The sequence below is a fragment of the Bombina bombina genome, chromosome 1, assembly GCF_027579735.1.
Source record: "Bombina bombina isolate aBomBom1 chromosome 1, aBomBom1.pri, whole genome shotgun sequence".
Taxonomy (NCBI): Eukaryota; Metazoa; Chordata; class Amphibia; order Anura; family Bombinatoridae; genus Bombina; species Bombina bombina.
Genome location: NC_069499.1, coordinates 1,263,288,865 through 1,263,304,596, shown reverse-complemented (window position 1 = coordinate 1,263,304,596; position 15,732 = coordinate 1,263,288,865). Strand labels below are relative to the sequence as shown.

Sequence of the window (15,732 nt, the reverse complement as noted above, 5' to 3'; positions counted from 1 at the left end):
TTTTGTACCTTTCTTTATTCATGGCTGTGTTCTTAGGCAAAATTGTGAGTGAGCCCACTCCCTTGGCTGAGAAGCAACCCCACACATGGATGGTCTCAGGATGCTTTACATGACACACTACTGATGGGGTAGAGCTTACCTTTTCTTCTCTGGTGGTCTATTCCTACTAAGCAAGGTCGTTTGAGTTTCTTGTGCTAATTTTAGCCTCACCTTGTCTATATCAGTGGACAAATATCCTCTTGTCAGAAGCTTATTACACATTGTGTCAACTGTCAAGTTGCTGTTGGAGTATTTTAGGCTCAGAGTTATTCCGCACCCACCCTAGTGAGTTGTGAGAGGACAATCCCCATCTTTTGATGATTTTGGTGACAACTAGTAGATAATAACAAGGCGTTTCTGTCAGTGGGTTTAGAGAATGACGTACCAAAGCGATATTCCCCATTCTCAAAAATTTTAAAAATATTCAAATCAAGAAAGTGTACACTATTTGAATCATATTCTATTTTGAATCTAATCAGAGAATTAGCACTGTTCAGATCATATACCCACTGTTTGAATTATCTCTCCGTGCCTGTCCAAACAAGGAACAGATCATCTATATATCTGGTGTATAAGGAAATGTGTGGATGTATCTGAGGTTTCATAATATACAACTCATAGCCCAACATAAAAAGATTGGCATAGACCAGGGCCATATTTGACCCCATGGCCGTGCCGGACAATTGAAGAAAGAAATCTTTCTTAAACTTAAAATAGTTCTTAGTAAGGCAATGTTCCATGAGCTCTATGAGAAACTCTTAACAGAGGTCCAGAATAGTGACTAGAATCTTTCACAATGGATTTGACAGTCTCCAACCCCAATGTGTGGGATCACAGTATAGAGACTGTCAACATCCATAGTGACTAGTATATCACTAGCTTGTAGTGTGGTGTGCTGTTGTAACTTGTGAATTATGTTAGACGAGTCCTGTAGGCAAGAGAATGAGTTACATACCACCGGCTGTAAGTGGTAGTCGACAATTTCAGCAATGCCAGAGAAAATTGACCCTCTGGCAGACACGATTGGCCGGCCCGGAGGGTTAACCAGGCCCTTGTACATTTTTGGGAGTAAATATAATATCGGTGTAATTCTATATATGTGTGTATATGTATTTCTTTCATGTAATTAGCAAGAGTCCATGAGCTAGTGACGTATGGGATATACATTCCTACCAGGAGGGGCAAAGTTTCCCAAACCTCCAAAATGCCTACAAATACACCCCTCACCACACCCACAATTCAGTTTTACAAACTTTGCCTCCCGTGGAGGTGGTGAAGTTTGTGCTAGATTCTACGTTGATATGCGCTTCGCAGCAGGCTGGAGCCCGGTTTTCCTCTTAGAGTGCAGTGAATGTCAGAGGGATGTGAAGAGAGTATTGCCTATTTGAATTCAATGGTCTCCTTCTACGGGGTCTATTTCATAGGTTCTCTGTCATCGGTCGTAGAGATTCAACTCTTACCTCCCTTTTCAGATCGACGATATACTCTTATATACCATTACCTCTACTGATTCTCGTTTCAGTACTGGTTTGGCTATCTACTATATGTAGATGAGTGTCCTGGGGTAAGTAAGTCTTATTTTTTGTGACACTCTAAGCAAGAGCTTTCCAAACTTTTCATGTTGGTGACACACTTTGTAGACCTACATCATTTCGTGACACAGTAATTCAGTTGTACTAGCAAAAAGGAGGTTAAACTAACTTGTTTTAAGAGATACGGACACATACATAAATTATATAATAACAAAATGTATTTACAAGTAACAGTATGTATGTGCAAGAATTAAAAAAACATGTTTAATAACACCAATAGCTACTTACTATTTTAATGGGATGTATGAGGTTGATGAGATGAACACAGTTTCAGAATATTTGGTGATTAGATAAAGACACTCACATTTCATCATTAAGCATTTTTAAGCTTCCACTTCCTATCCATATATCAAGGGCAGGAGCAGCAATGCACTACTGAGAGCTAGCTGCAAAGAAATCCCACTGACTTCTGACTTCAGCTCAGCGTTTAAGCTGCCACCCTCAGAGCTCTGTGAGTCCGACTGACTACTGCCCGCGCTGCAAACACACTGCTGTCACACTCACTAGCTACACTTGCAGTCACGAGCCAATTAAGGAGACTACACGTGCAGTCAGGAGCCAATGTGCCGCCAAATCTGCCAATGGTAATAGTTTCAGTTCCCACTGAGCTGTGCCAATTGGTTAAGATGATCTGTGACCCACTAGGTATCACTCACGTGTCAACCATGTGATATGCGTAGCAAGCAGGTGGAAAGTCAGAAACCAAAAAACAATAAAAAAAAAAAAATTAAATTTAAAAAATTTGTGCTGAAGCAGGGACACACCTACACACTGATGCCGACACACTAGTGTGTCCCGACACACAGTTTGGAAAGCACTGCTCTAAGCTATGGTTGGGCACTTTATATATAAAGTTCTAAATATGTCTTTAAACTTATATTTCTCCTGTTAAGTGTGGTCAGTCCACGGGTCATCATTACTTCTGGGATATTATCTCCTCCCCTACAGGAAGTGCAAGAGGATTCACCCAGCAGAGCTGCTATATAGCTCCTCCCCTCTACGTCACCTCCAGTCATTCTCTTGCACCCAACGAATAGATAGGATGTGTGAGAGGACTGTGGTGATTTAATTAGTTTATTACCTTCAATCAAAAGTTTGTTATTTTATAATAGCACCGGAGTGTGTTATTCATTCTCTGGTAGAATTTGAAGAAGAATCTACCTGAGTTTTTTTCTATGATTTTAGCCGGAGTAGTTAAGATCATATTGCTGTTTCTCGGCCATCTGAGGAGAGGTAAACTTCAGATCAGGGGACAGCGGGCAGATTAATCTGCAAAGAGGTATGTAGCAGTTTATTATTTTCTGACATGGAATTGATGAGAAAATCCTGCCATACCGTTATAATGTAAACTCAGCCTTAAATGCAGTAGATGTAGCTGGTATCAGGCTGTCATGTATGTATATTTTACACTTCAGTATTCTGGGGAATGGTACTTCACTGGATTTATACTGTATGCATAGGCTTAACCTAATTTGCAGGGACTTGCAATAGGTTTTAAATAACAATTAATTTATTGAGGTTAAACGTTTTTTTGCTGGCATGTAAAAACGTTTATTTCTCTGAGGTACTGGGTGAAAAAATGTTTTGGGCACTATTTTTTCCACTTGGCAATAGTTTTGTTTAAATTAAAGCAGTTTACTGATCTCTCTCACTGTTATGTGTGAGGGGGAGGGGCCATTTTTGGCGCTTTTACTACGCATCAAAAAACTCAGTCAGAGGTTCATTTTCTTCCTGCATGATCCGGTTCATCTCTACAAAACTCAGGGATCTCCAAAGCCTTTTTTGAGGGAGGTAATCATTCACAGCAGAGCTGTGAAGATTGTAGTTGACTGTGATAAAAAAACGTTTATTTGTGTATTTTTTCTGCTGCCAGGGTTAGTTATCCTTTGCTAATGGGAACAATCCTTTGCTAAAATTGTATATTTCTTACAAAGATTTGATGCTATAACTTAATTATTTTCAACTGTCATAATTTTTTCTGTGCTTCTTATAGGCACAGTTCGTTTTCATATTATTGTAAATTACTTGAAAAGCATTTCCAAGTTGCTAGTTTATTGCTAGTGTGTTAAACATGTCTGATTCAGAGGAAGATACATGTGCTATATGTGCTAATGCCAAAGTGGAGCCCAATAGAAATGTATGTACTAATTGTATTGATGTTACTTTAAATAAAAGTCAATCTGTACAAACTGAACATATTTCACCTAACAACGAGGGGAGAGTTATGCCGACTAACTCGCCTCACGTGTCAGTACCTGCATCTCCCGCTCGGGAGGTGCGTGATATTGTAGCGCCGAGTACATCTGGGCGGCCATTTCAAATCACATTACAGGATATGGCTACTGTTATGACTGAAGTTTTGGCTAAATTACCAGAACTTAGAGGCAAGCGTGATCACTCTGGGGTGAGAACAGAGTGCGCTGATAATATTAGGGCCATGTCAGACACTGCGTCACAGGTGGCAGAACATGAGGACGGAGAACTTCATTCTGTGGGTGACGGTTCTGATCCAAACAGACTGGATTCAGATATTTCAAATTTTAAATTTAAGCTGGAAAACCTCCGTGTATTACTAGGGGAGGTGTTAGCGGCTCTGAATGATTGTAACACAGTTGCAATACCAGAGAAAATGTGTAGGTTGGATAAATATTTTGCGGTACCGGCGAGTACTGATGTTTTTCCTATACCTAAGAGACTTACTGAAATTGTTACTAAGGAGTGGAATAGGCCCGGTGTGCCGTTCTCACCTCCTCCGATATTTAGAAAAATGTTTCCAATAGACGCCACCACACGGGACTTATGGCAAACGGTCCCTAAGGTGGAGGGAGCAGTTTCTACTTTAGCTAAGCGTACCACTATCCCGGTGGAGGATAGCTGTGCTTTTTCAGATCCAATGGATAAAAAATTAGAGGGTTACCTTAAGAAAATGTTTGTTCAACAAGGTTTTATATTGCAACCTCTTGCATGTATTGCGCCTGTCACGGCTGCAGCAGCATTTTGGTTTGAGTCTCTGGAAGAGACACTTGAATCATCTACACTAGATGAGATTACACTCAAACTTAAAACCCTTAAGTTAGCTAACTCATTTATTTCAGATGCTGTAGTACATTTAACTAAACTTACGGCTAAGAATTCCGGATTTGCCATTCAGGCACGCAGAGCACTGTGGCTAAAATCCTGGTCAGCTGATGTTACTTCTAAATCTAAATTGCTTAATATACCTTTCAAAGGGCAGACCTTATTTGGGCCCGGGTTGAAGGAGATTATCGCTGACATTACAGGAGGTAAAGGCCATGCCCTGCCTCAGGACAAAGCCAAACCTAGGGCTAGACAGTCTAATTTTCGTTCCTTTCGTAATTTTAAAGCAGGAACAGCATCAACTTCCTCTGCACCAAAACAGGAAGGAGCTGTTGCTCGCTACAGACAAGGCTGGAAACCTAACCAGTCCTGGAACAAGGGCAAGCAGGCCAGGAAACCTGCTGCTGCCCCTAAGACAGCATGAATCGAGGGCCCCCGATCCGGGACCGGATCTAGTAGGGGGCAGACTTTCTCTCTTCGCCCAGGCTTGGGCAAGAGATGTTCAGGATCCCTGGGCGCTAGAGATAATATCTCAGGGATACCTTCTGGACTTCAAATCCTCTCCCCCAAGAGGGAGATTTCATCTGTCAAGGTTGTCAACAAACCAAATAAAGAAAGAAGCGTTCCTACGCTGCGTACAAGATCTTTTATTAATGGGAGTGATCCATCCAGTTCCGCGGTCGGAACAAGGACAAGGGTTTTACTCAAATCTGTTTGTAGTTCCCAAAAAAGAGGGAACTTTCAGGCCAATCTTGGATTTAAAGATCCTAAACAAATTCCTAAGAGTTCCATCGTTCAAGATGGAAACTATTCGAACAATTTTGCCCATGATCCAAGAGGGTCAGTACATGACCACAGTGGATTTAAAGGATGCTTACCTTCACATACCGATTCACAGAAATCGTTACCGGTATCTAAGGTTTGCCTTTCTAGACAGGCATTACCAGTTTGTAGCTCTTCCATTCGGATTGGCTACGGCTCCAAGAATCTTCACAAAGGTTCTGGGTACTCTTCTGGCGGTACTAAGACCGCGAGGAATTTCGGTAGCTCCGTACCTAGACGACATTCTGATACAAGCTTCAAGCTTTCAAACTGCCAAGTCTCATACAGAGTTAGTACTGGCATTTCTAAGGTCGCATGGATGGAAGGTGAACAAAAAGAAGAGTTCTCTCTTTCCACTCACAAGAGTTCCCTTCTTGGGGACTCTGATAGATTCTGTAGAAATGAAGATTTACCTGACAGAAGACAGGTTAACAAAGCTTCAAAATGCATGCCGGGTCCTTCATTCCATTCAACACCCGTCAGTAGCTCAATGCATGGAGGTGATCGGCTTAATGGTAGCGGCAATGGACATAGTACCTTTTGCACGCCTACATCTCAGACCGCTGCAATTGTGCATGCTAAGTCAGTGGAATGGGGATTACTCAGATTTGTCCCCCACTCTGAATCTGAATCAAGAGACCAGAAATTCTCTTCTATGGTGGCTTTATCGGCCACACCTGTCCAGGGGGATGCCATTCAGCAGGCTAGACTGGACAATTGTAACAACAGACGCCAGCCTACTAGGTTGGGGTGCTGTCTGGAATTCTCTGAAGGCTCAGGGACTATGGAATCAGGAGGAGAGTCTCCTTCCAATAAACATTCTGGAATTGAGAGCAGTTCTCAATGCCCTTCTGGCTTGGCCCCAGTTAACAACTCGGGGGTTCATCAGGTTTCAGTCGGACAACATCACGACTGTAGCTTACATCAACCATCAGGGAGGGACAAGAAGCTCCCTAGCAATGATGGAAGTATCAAAGATAATTCGCTGGGCAGAGTCTCACTCTTGCCACCTGTCTGCAATCCACATCCCGGGAGTGGAGAACTGGGAGGCGGATTTCTTAAGTCGTCAGACTTTTCATCCGGGGGAGTGGGAACTTCATCCGGAGGTCTTTGCCCAGATACTTCGACGTTGGGGCAAACCAGAGATAGATCTCATGGCGTCTCGTCAGAACGCCAAGCTTCCTCGCTACGGGTCCAGATCCAGGGATCCGGGAGCGGTTCTGATAGATGCTTTGACAGCACCTTGGACCTTCGGGATGGCTTATGTGTTTCCACCCTTCCCGATGCTTCCTCGATTGATTGCCAGAATCAAACAGGAAAGAGCATCAGTGATTCTAATAGCACCTGCATGGCCACGCAGGACTTGGTATGCAGATCTAGTGGACATGTCATCCTGTCCGCCTTGGTCTCTACCTCTGAAACAGGACCTTCTGATCCAGGGTCCATTCAAACATCAAAATCTAACTTCTCTGAAGCTGACTGCTTGGAAATTGAACGCTTGATTTTATCAAAACGTGGTTTTTCTGAGCCAGTTATTGATACCTTAATACAGGCTAGGAAGCCTGTTACCAGAAGGATTTACCATAAAATATGGCGTAAATACTTATATTGGTGCGAATCCAAGAGTTACTCATGGAGTAAGGTTAGGATTCCAAGGATATTGTCTTTTCTACAAGAAGGTTTAGAAAAGGGGTTATCCGCTAGTTCTTTAAAGGGACAGATTTCAGCTCTGTCCATTCTTTTGCACAAACGTCTGTCAGAAGTTCCGGACGTTCAAGCTTTTTGTCAGGCTTTAGCTAGGATCAAGCCTGTGTTTAAAACTGTTGCTCCGCCATGGAGTTTGAACTTAGTTCTTAATGTTTTACAGGGTGTTCCGTTTGAACCCCTTCATTCCATTGATATCAAGTTGTTATCTTGGAAAGTTCTGTTTTTAATTGCTATTTCCTCGGCTCGAAGAGTTTCTGAGTTATCTGCCTTACATTGTGATTCTCCTTATCTGATTTTTCATTCAGACAAGGTAGTTCTGCGTACTAAACCTGGGTTCCTACCTAAGGTGGTCACTAACAGGAATATCAATCAAGAGATTGTTGTTCCATCTTTGTGTCCTAATCCTTCCTCGAAGAAGGGACTTCTACTTCACAATCTAGATGTAGTCCGTGCCCTGAAATTTTATCTACAGGCAACTAAGGATTTTCGTCAAACGTCTTCCCTGTTTGTCGTTTATTCTGGTCAGAGGAGAGGTCAAAAAGCTTCGGCTACCTCTCTCTCTTTTTGGCTTCGTAGCATAATACGATTAGCCTATGAGACTGCTGGACAGCAGCCTCCTGAAAGAATTACAGCTCATTCTACTAGAGCTGTGGCTTCCACTTGGGCCTTTAAGAATGAGGCTTCTGTTGAACAGATTTGCAAGGCTGCAACTTGGTCTTCTCTTCATACTTTTTCCAAATTTTACAAATTTGACACTTTTGCTTCTTCGGAGGCTGTTTTTGGGAGAAAGGTTCTTCAGGCAGTGGTTCCCTCCGTATAAAGAGCCTGCCTGTCCCTCCCGTCATCCGTGTACTTTTGCTTTGGTATTGGTATCCCAGAAGTAATGATGACCCGTGGACTGACCACACTTAACAGGAGAAAACAAAATTTATGCTTACCTGATAAATTCATTTCTCCTGTAGTGTGGTCAGTCCACGGCCCGCCCTGTTTTTTATGGCAGGCTAAAAAATTTTTTGGATTATACTCCAGTCACCACTACACCCTTGGGCTTCTCCTTTCTCGTTGGTCCTTTGGTCGAATGACTGGAGGTGACGTAGAGGGGAGGAGCTATATAGCAGCTCTGCTGGGTGAATCCTCTTGCACTTCCTGTAGGGGAGGAGATAATATCCCAGAAGTAATGATGACCCGTGGACTGACCACACTACAGGAGAAATGAATTTATCAGGTAAGCATAAATTTTGTTTTGCCTTGATTCAGGATGATCAATATTCCTTATTTCAGACAGTCAGTTTCATTATTTGGGATAATGCACATGAATAATCAATTTTTTTTCTTACCTTAAAAATTGTTTCAAATTGACTTTTTTCCCTGTGGGCTGTTAGGCTCGCGGGGGCTGAAAATGCTTCAATTTATTGCGTCATTCTTGGTGCAGATTTTTTTGGCGCAAAATTTTTTTTTATCATTTCCGGCGTCCTACTTGACGCCGGAAGAAGTTTGTGATTGCGTCATTTTTTTGACGTTTTGCTCCAAAAATTTCGGCGTCACTGGATGTGGCGTCATTCTTGGCGCCAAAAAATTTAAGGCGCCAATAATGTGGGAGTCTTTTTTGGCGCTGAAAAATGTGGGCGTCATTCTTGTCTCCATCTTTTTTTTTTTTTTTACATTATTTCAGTCTCGTTTTTCATTGCTTCTGGTTGCTAGAGGCTTGTTCATTGGCATTTTTTCCCATTCCTGAAACTGTCATTTAAGGAATTTGATAATTTTGCTTTATATGTTGTTTTTTCTATTACATATTGCAAGATGTCTCAGATTGACCCTGGATCAGAATCTACTTCTGGAAAGACGCTGCCTGATGCTGGTTCTACCAAAGTTAAGTGCATTTGTTGTAAACTTGTGGTAACTGTTCCTCCGGCTGTAGTTTGTGATGAATGTCATGATAAGCTTGCTAATGCAGATAGTATTTCCATTAGTAATATACCATTACCTGTTGCTGTTCCCTCAACATCTAATACTCAGGATGTTCCTGTTAATATAAAAGAATTTGTTTCTAAATCTATTAGGAAGGCTATGTCTGTTATTCTTCCTTCCAGTAAACGTAAAAGGTCTTTTAAAACTTCTCATTTTTCAGATGAAATTTTAAATGACTGTCATCATTCTGATTTGTCTATTTCTGATGAGGATTTTTCTGGTTCAGAAGATTCTATCTCAGATATTGACACTGATAAATCTTCATATTTATTTAAAATGGAATTTATTCGCTCTTTACTTAAAGAAGTTTTAATCGCTTTAGAGATGGAGGAATCTAGTCCTCTTGATACTAAATCTACTAAGCGTTTAAATTCGGTTTTTAAACCTCCTATGGTTATTCCAGAAGTTTTTCCTGTCCCTGATGCTATTTCTGAAGTAATTTCTAGGGAATGGAATAATATGGGTACTTCATTTACTCCTTCTCAAAGGTTTAAGAAATTGTATCCTGTGCCATCTGACAGATTAGAGTTTTGGGACAAAATCCCTAAAGTTGATGGGGCTATCTCTACTCTTGCTAAACGTACTACTATTCCTACGTCAGATAGTACTTCCTTTAAGGATCCTTTAGATAGGAAGATTGAATCCTTTCTAAAGAAAGCTTATTTATGTTCAGGTAATCTTCTTAGGCCTGCTATTTCTTTGGCTGATGTTGCTGCCTCTTCCACTTTTTGGTTGGAGGCTTTAGCACAACAAGTATCAGACCATAATACTCATAGCATTGTTAAACTTATTCAACATGCTAATAACTTTATTTGTGATGCCATCTTTGATATCATTAGAGTTGATGTCAGGTATATGTCTTTAGCTATTTTAGCTAGAAGAGCTTTATGGCTTAAAACTTGGAATGAAGATATGTCTTCTAAGTCAACTTTGCTTTCTCTTTCTTTCCAAGGTAATAAATTATTTGGTTCCCAGTTGGATTCTATTATTTCAACTGTTACTGGGGGGAAAGGAACTTTTTTGCCTCAGGACAAGAAATCTAAAGGTAAATATAGGGCTGCTAATCGTTTTCGTTCCTTTCGTCAGAATAAGGAACAGAAGCCTGACCCTTCCCCTAAAGGAACGGTTTCTGTTTGGAAACCTTCTCCAATCTGGAATAAATCCAAGCCTTTTAGAAAGTCAAAACCAGCTCCCAAGTCCACATGAAGGTGCGGCCCTCATTCCAGCACAGCTGGTAGGAGGCAGGTTACGATTTTTCAAAGACATTTGGATCAATTCGATTCACAGTCTTTGGATTCAGAACATTGTTTCACAAGGGTACAGAATAGGTTTCAAGGTAAGGCCGCCTGCGAAGAGATTTTTTCTCTCTCGCATTCCAATAAACCCAGTGAAGGCTCAGGCATTTCTAAAATGTGTTTCAGATCTAGAGTTGGCTGGAGTAATTGTGCCAGTTCCAGTTCTGGAACAGGGTCTGGGGTTTTACTCAAATCTATTCATTGTACCAAAGAAGAATTCCTTCAGACCAGTTCTGGATCTAAAGATATTGAATCGTTATGTAAGGATACCAACATTCAAAAATGGTAACTATAAGGACTATTCTGCCTTTTGTTCAGCAAGGGCATTATATGTCCACAATAGATTTACAGGATGCATATCTTCATATTCCGATTCATCCAGATCATTTTCAGTTTCTGAGATTCTCTTTTCTAGACAAGCATTACCAGTTTGTGGCCCTTCCGTTTGGCCTAGCAACAGCTCCAAGGATCTTTTCAAAGGTTCTCGGTGCCCTTCTCTCTGTAATCAGAGAACAGGGTATTGCGGTATTTCCGTATTTGGACGATATCTTGGTACTTGCTCAGTCTTCACATTCTGCAGAATCTCATACGAATCGACTTGTGTCGTTTCTTCAAAAACATGGTTGGAGGATCAATTTACCAAAGAGTTACTTGATTCCTCAGACAAGGGTAACCTTTCTAGGTTTTCAAATAGATTCAGTGTCCATGACCTTGTCTCTAACAGAAAAGAGACGTCTGAAATTGGTTTCAGCCTGTCGAAACCTTGAGTCTCAATCATTCCCTTCGGTAGTTTTATGCATGGAAATTCTAGGTCTCATGACTGCTGCATTGGACGCGATCCCCTTTGCTCGTTTTCACACGCGACCTCTTCAGCTTTGTATGCTGAACCAATGGTGCAGGGATTATACAAAGATATCACAATTAATATCCTTAAATCCCAATGTACGACACTCTCTGACGTGGTGGATAGATCACCATAGTTTAGTCCAAGGGGCTTCTTTTGTTCGTCCAACCTGGACTGTGATCTCAACAGATGCGAGTCTGTCAGGTTGGGGAGCTGTATGGGGATCTCTGACAGCACAGGGGGTTTGGGTATCTCAGGAGGCGAGATTACCAATAAACATTTTGGAACTCCGTGTGATTTTCAGAGCTCTTCAGTTCTGGCCACTTCTGAAGAGAGAATCGTTTATTGGTTTTCAGACAGACAATGTCACAACCGTGGCATATGTCAATCATCAAGGGGGGACTCACAGTCCTCAGGCTATGAAAGAAGTATCTCGGATACTTGTATGGGCGGAATCCAGCTCCTGTCTAGTCTCTGCGGTTCACATCCCAGGTGTAGACAATTGGGAAGCGGATTATCTCAGTCGCCAGACGTTACATCCGGGAGAATGGTCCCTTCACCCAGAGGTATTTCTTCAGATTGTTCAAATCTGGGGACTTCCAGAAATAGATCTGATGGCCTCTCATCTAAACAAAAAACTTCCCAGGTATCTGTCCAGATCCAGGGATCCTCAGGCGGAGGCAATGGACGCGTTGTCGCTTCCTTGGAATTATCATCCTGCCTATATCTTTTCGCCTCTAGTTCTTCTTCCAAAAGTGATTTCCAAAATTCTAATGGAACGTTTGTTTGTACTGATGGTGGCTCCAGCATGGCCTCACACGTTTTGGTATGCGGATCTCATTCGGATGGCCACTTGCCAACCTTGGACTCTTTCGTTAAGACCAGACCTTCTATCTCAAGGCCCTTTTTTCCATCAGGATCTCAAATCATTAAATTTGAAGGTATGGAAATTGAACGCTTGATTCTTAGTCATAGAGGTTTCTCTGACTCAGTAATTAATACTATGTTACAGGCTCGTAAATCTGTGTCTAGGAAGATTTATTATCGAGTCTGGAAGACTTACATTTCTTGGTGTTCTCATAAATTCTCCTGGCATTCTTTTAGAATTCCTAGAATTATACAGTTTCTTCAGGATGGTTTGGATAAGGGTTTGTCTGCAAGTTCCTTGAAAGGACAAATCTCTGCTCTTTCTGTTCTTTTTCACAGAAAGATTGCTAATCTTCCTGATTCATTGTTTTGTACAGGCTTTGGTTCGTATCAAACCTGTCATTAAGTCAATCTCTCCTCCTTGGAGTCTTAATTTGGTTCTGAGGGCTTTACAAGCTCCTCCGTTTGAACCTATGCATTCTCTGGACATTAAATTACTTTCTTGGAAAGTTCTGTTCCTTTTGGCCATCTCTTCTGCTAAAAGGGTTTCTGAGTTATCTGCTCTTTCTTGTGAATCTCCTTTTCTGATTTTTCATCAGGATAAGGCAGTGTTGCGGACTTCATTTAAATTTTTACCTAAGGTTGTGAATTCGAACAACATTAGTAGAGAAATTGTTGTTCCTTCATTGTTTCCTAATCCTAAGAATTCAAAGGAGAGATCTTTACATTCTTTGGATGTAGTAAGAGCTTTGAAATATTATATTGAAGCTACTAAAGATTTTAGAAAGACTTCTAGTCTATTTGTTATCTTTTCTGGGTCCAGAAAAGGTCAGAAGGCCTCCGCCATTTCTTTGGCGTCTTTGTTAAAGTCTTTGATTCATCATGCTTATGTAGAGTCGGGTAAATCCCCGCCTCAAAGAATTACGGCTCATTCTACTAGGTCAGTTTCTACTTCCTGGGCGTTTAGGAATGAAGCTTCTGTTGATCAGATTTGCAAAGCAGCAACTTGGTCTTCTTTACATACTTTTACTAAATTCTACCATTTTTATGTGTTTTCTTCTTCTGAAGCAGTTTTTGGTAGAAAAGTACTTCAGGCAGCTGTTTCAGTTTGATTCTTCTGCTTATAATTTCAGTTTTTTTCATTATTGAGATTAAAACTTTTGTTTTGGGTGTGGATTATTATTTTTCAGCGGAATTGGCTGTCTTTATTTTATCCCTCCCTCTCTAGTGACTCTTGCGTGGAAGTTCCACATCTTGGGTATTTATTATCCCATACGTCACTAGCTCATGGACTCTTGCTAATTACATGAAAGAAAACATAATTTATGTAAGAACTTACCTGATAAATTCATTTCTTTCATATTAGCAAGAGTCCATGAGGCCCACCCTTTTTATGGTGGTTATGATTTTTTTGTATAAAGCACAATTATTCCAATTCCTTATTTTGATGCTTTCGCTCCTTTTTTATCACCCCACTTCTTGGCTATTCGTTAAACTGAATTGTGGGTGTGGTGAGGGGTGTATTTGTAGGCATTTTGAGGTTTGGGAAACTTTGCCCCTCCTGGTAGGAATGTATATCCGATACGTCACTAGCTCATGGACTCTTGCTAATATGAAAGAAATAAATTTATCAGGTAAGTTCTTACATAAATTATGTTTTATACCCATCGTGTATGCCCCTCTCTCTTCAAAACATGTTTTATATCATATTGTAGTGTCTCCCGCTACTTATTTTTATTTTTTGTTTGTAGACCCAATCACTTCTACTGATGTTCCTACCACCCACCAGCACCAGTAGATAATCATGCTACGTTACGATATAAAGACAGATGTCTGCAGCTCAGGAACAGCAGCTCTTAGCTGTCACTTGACATCCAAGTCTGCTTGGGGTTCCTGAAGCTGCAATGTAAATCTAAGTTATGCAGTACGATGGACTTTGTACCGCATTGTGTAGATCTACATCGTATTGGCTCAAGGGGTTGAATAGGTCTTGAGGAGAACACTAAGTTTTTATAATTGAAATGTATTTTGTTCTCTTGGTATCATTTGCTCATGAACATACCTAGGTAGGCTCAGGAGCAACAATGCACTACTGGGAGGTAGCTGATGACTCGTGGCTTTACACATATGCCTCTTGTCTTTGATTCACCAGATGCTAGGTCCCAGTAGTGCGTTTGTTGCTCTGGAGCTGACTTTAATTATGTGTTTATCCCTTTTGCAGGGATTAAAAGCATAGAGCATTTTATTGCACTATTGGTTGCATAGAATACATAAGAGCATTTTCTTTTTGCATTTTTATGACTCATTAATTTAAAATGTAAAACATTAAAAGCAGTGTGTGCCAGGACAAAGCTAGCTTTAAATTGGTCACGGCTATTGAATTGGATATATTAAATGTCTGTAGCTTGTGGTGTAAAAAGAAATAATACACATAAAGGAGGTAATTTTTTTTACTATTTCCCACCATGAGATTTGTCTCTCAGTTATCTGTCTTTTTTTCTTTCAGGATATGACATATCTGTGTATACCGGCCTCTGACTCAAGCAGCCAGAACCTGTAAGTTCCCCTCCTGCACATCTAGACATTCAAATGGAACATAAGGAGTTAAGTTTCATTTCTTTCATTGAACATCTAGTACAGTGGAAAATACAGCCACACAATCAATTTCTTAGGTCTAAGTATTATTGTGGTTTTCAAAAAAATACCAGAAAACTGTTTAAAGAGTCACTGCACTGTATCCCCCCCTCCCCCATTATTTGTTATACCACTAGCTGCATAGTATAATATGCATTGGAAATTGTACCTTTAAATTTATTCTTGCAAATAAAATAGGTTTTTATTGCTCATTGAAACCACCACCCTAAACCTAAAGTATTGGCCTTTATGTGCATTTACAGAGAGATTAAAGAGACAGTCTACCATAGAATTGTTATTGTTTTAAAAGATAGATAATCCTTTTATTACCCATTCCCCAGTTTTGCATAACCAACACAGTTATATTAATATACTTTTTACCTCTGTGATTACCTTGTATCTAGGAACCTTCTTCCAGCCCCCTGATCACATGACTGTGACTGTTTATTATCTATTGTCTTAAATTTAGCATTGTATTGTGCTAGATCTTAAATAATCCCCTGTGCCTGAACAGTGTTATCTATATGGCCCACATGTACTTTCTGTCTTTGTGTTGAAAAGAGATTTAAAAAGCATGTGATAAGAGGCAGCCCTCAAAGGCTTAGACATTAGCATATGAGCCTACCTATGTTTAGTTTATTAAACTAAGAATACCAAGAGGAAAAAAGCACATTTTATGATAAAAGTAAATTGGAAAGATGATTAAAATTAAAAGTCCTATCTGAATAATGAAAGTTTAATTTATACTAGACTGTCCCTTTATTTCAAATACAGAAAAACCTAATGGAGTGATATGTTCATACACATACGCATTAAAAACACAAAAGAAAATATTGTAATGTGCATTGTATTATTGTGCTATTGCTTGCATATGACTGTTTTAATC

General features: G+C 40.4%; 1 protein-coding gene across 1 annotated transcript in view; it reads left to right on the top strand.

Annotated features, from left to right (window-relative positions):
• The window catches only part of IRF8 (interferon regulatory factor 8), a 655,970-nt gene that overhangs the window by 182,980 nt on the left and 457,258 nt on the right, over window positions 1–15,732 (top strand). The window contains exon 6 of the mRNA XM_053700919.1: window positions 14,719–14,768. Coding sequence (XP_053556894.1) covers window positions 14,719–14,768 — 50 coding nt within the window. The remainder of the gene's footprint in view (window positions 1–14,718; window positions 14,769–15,732) is intronic.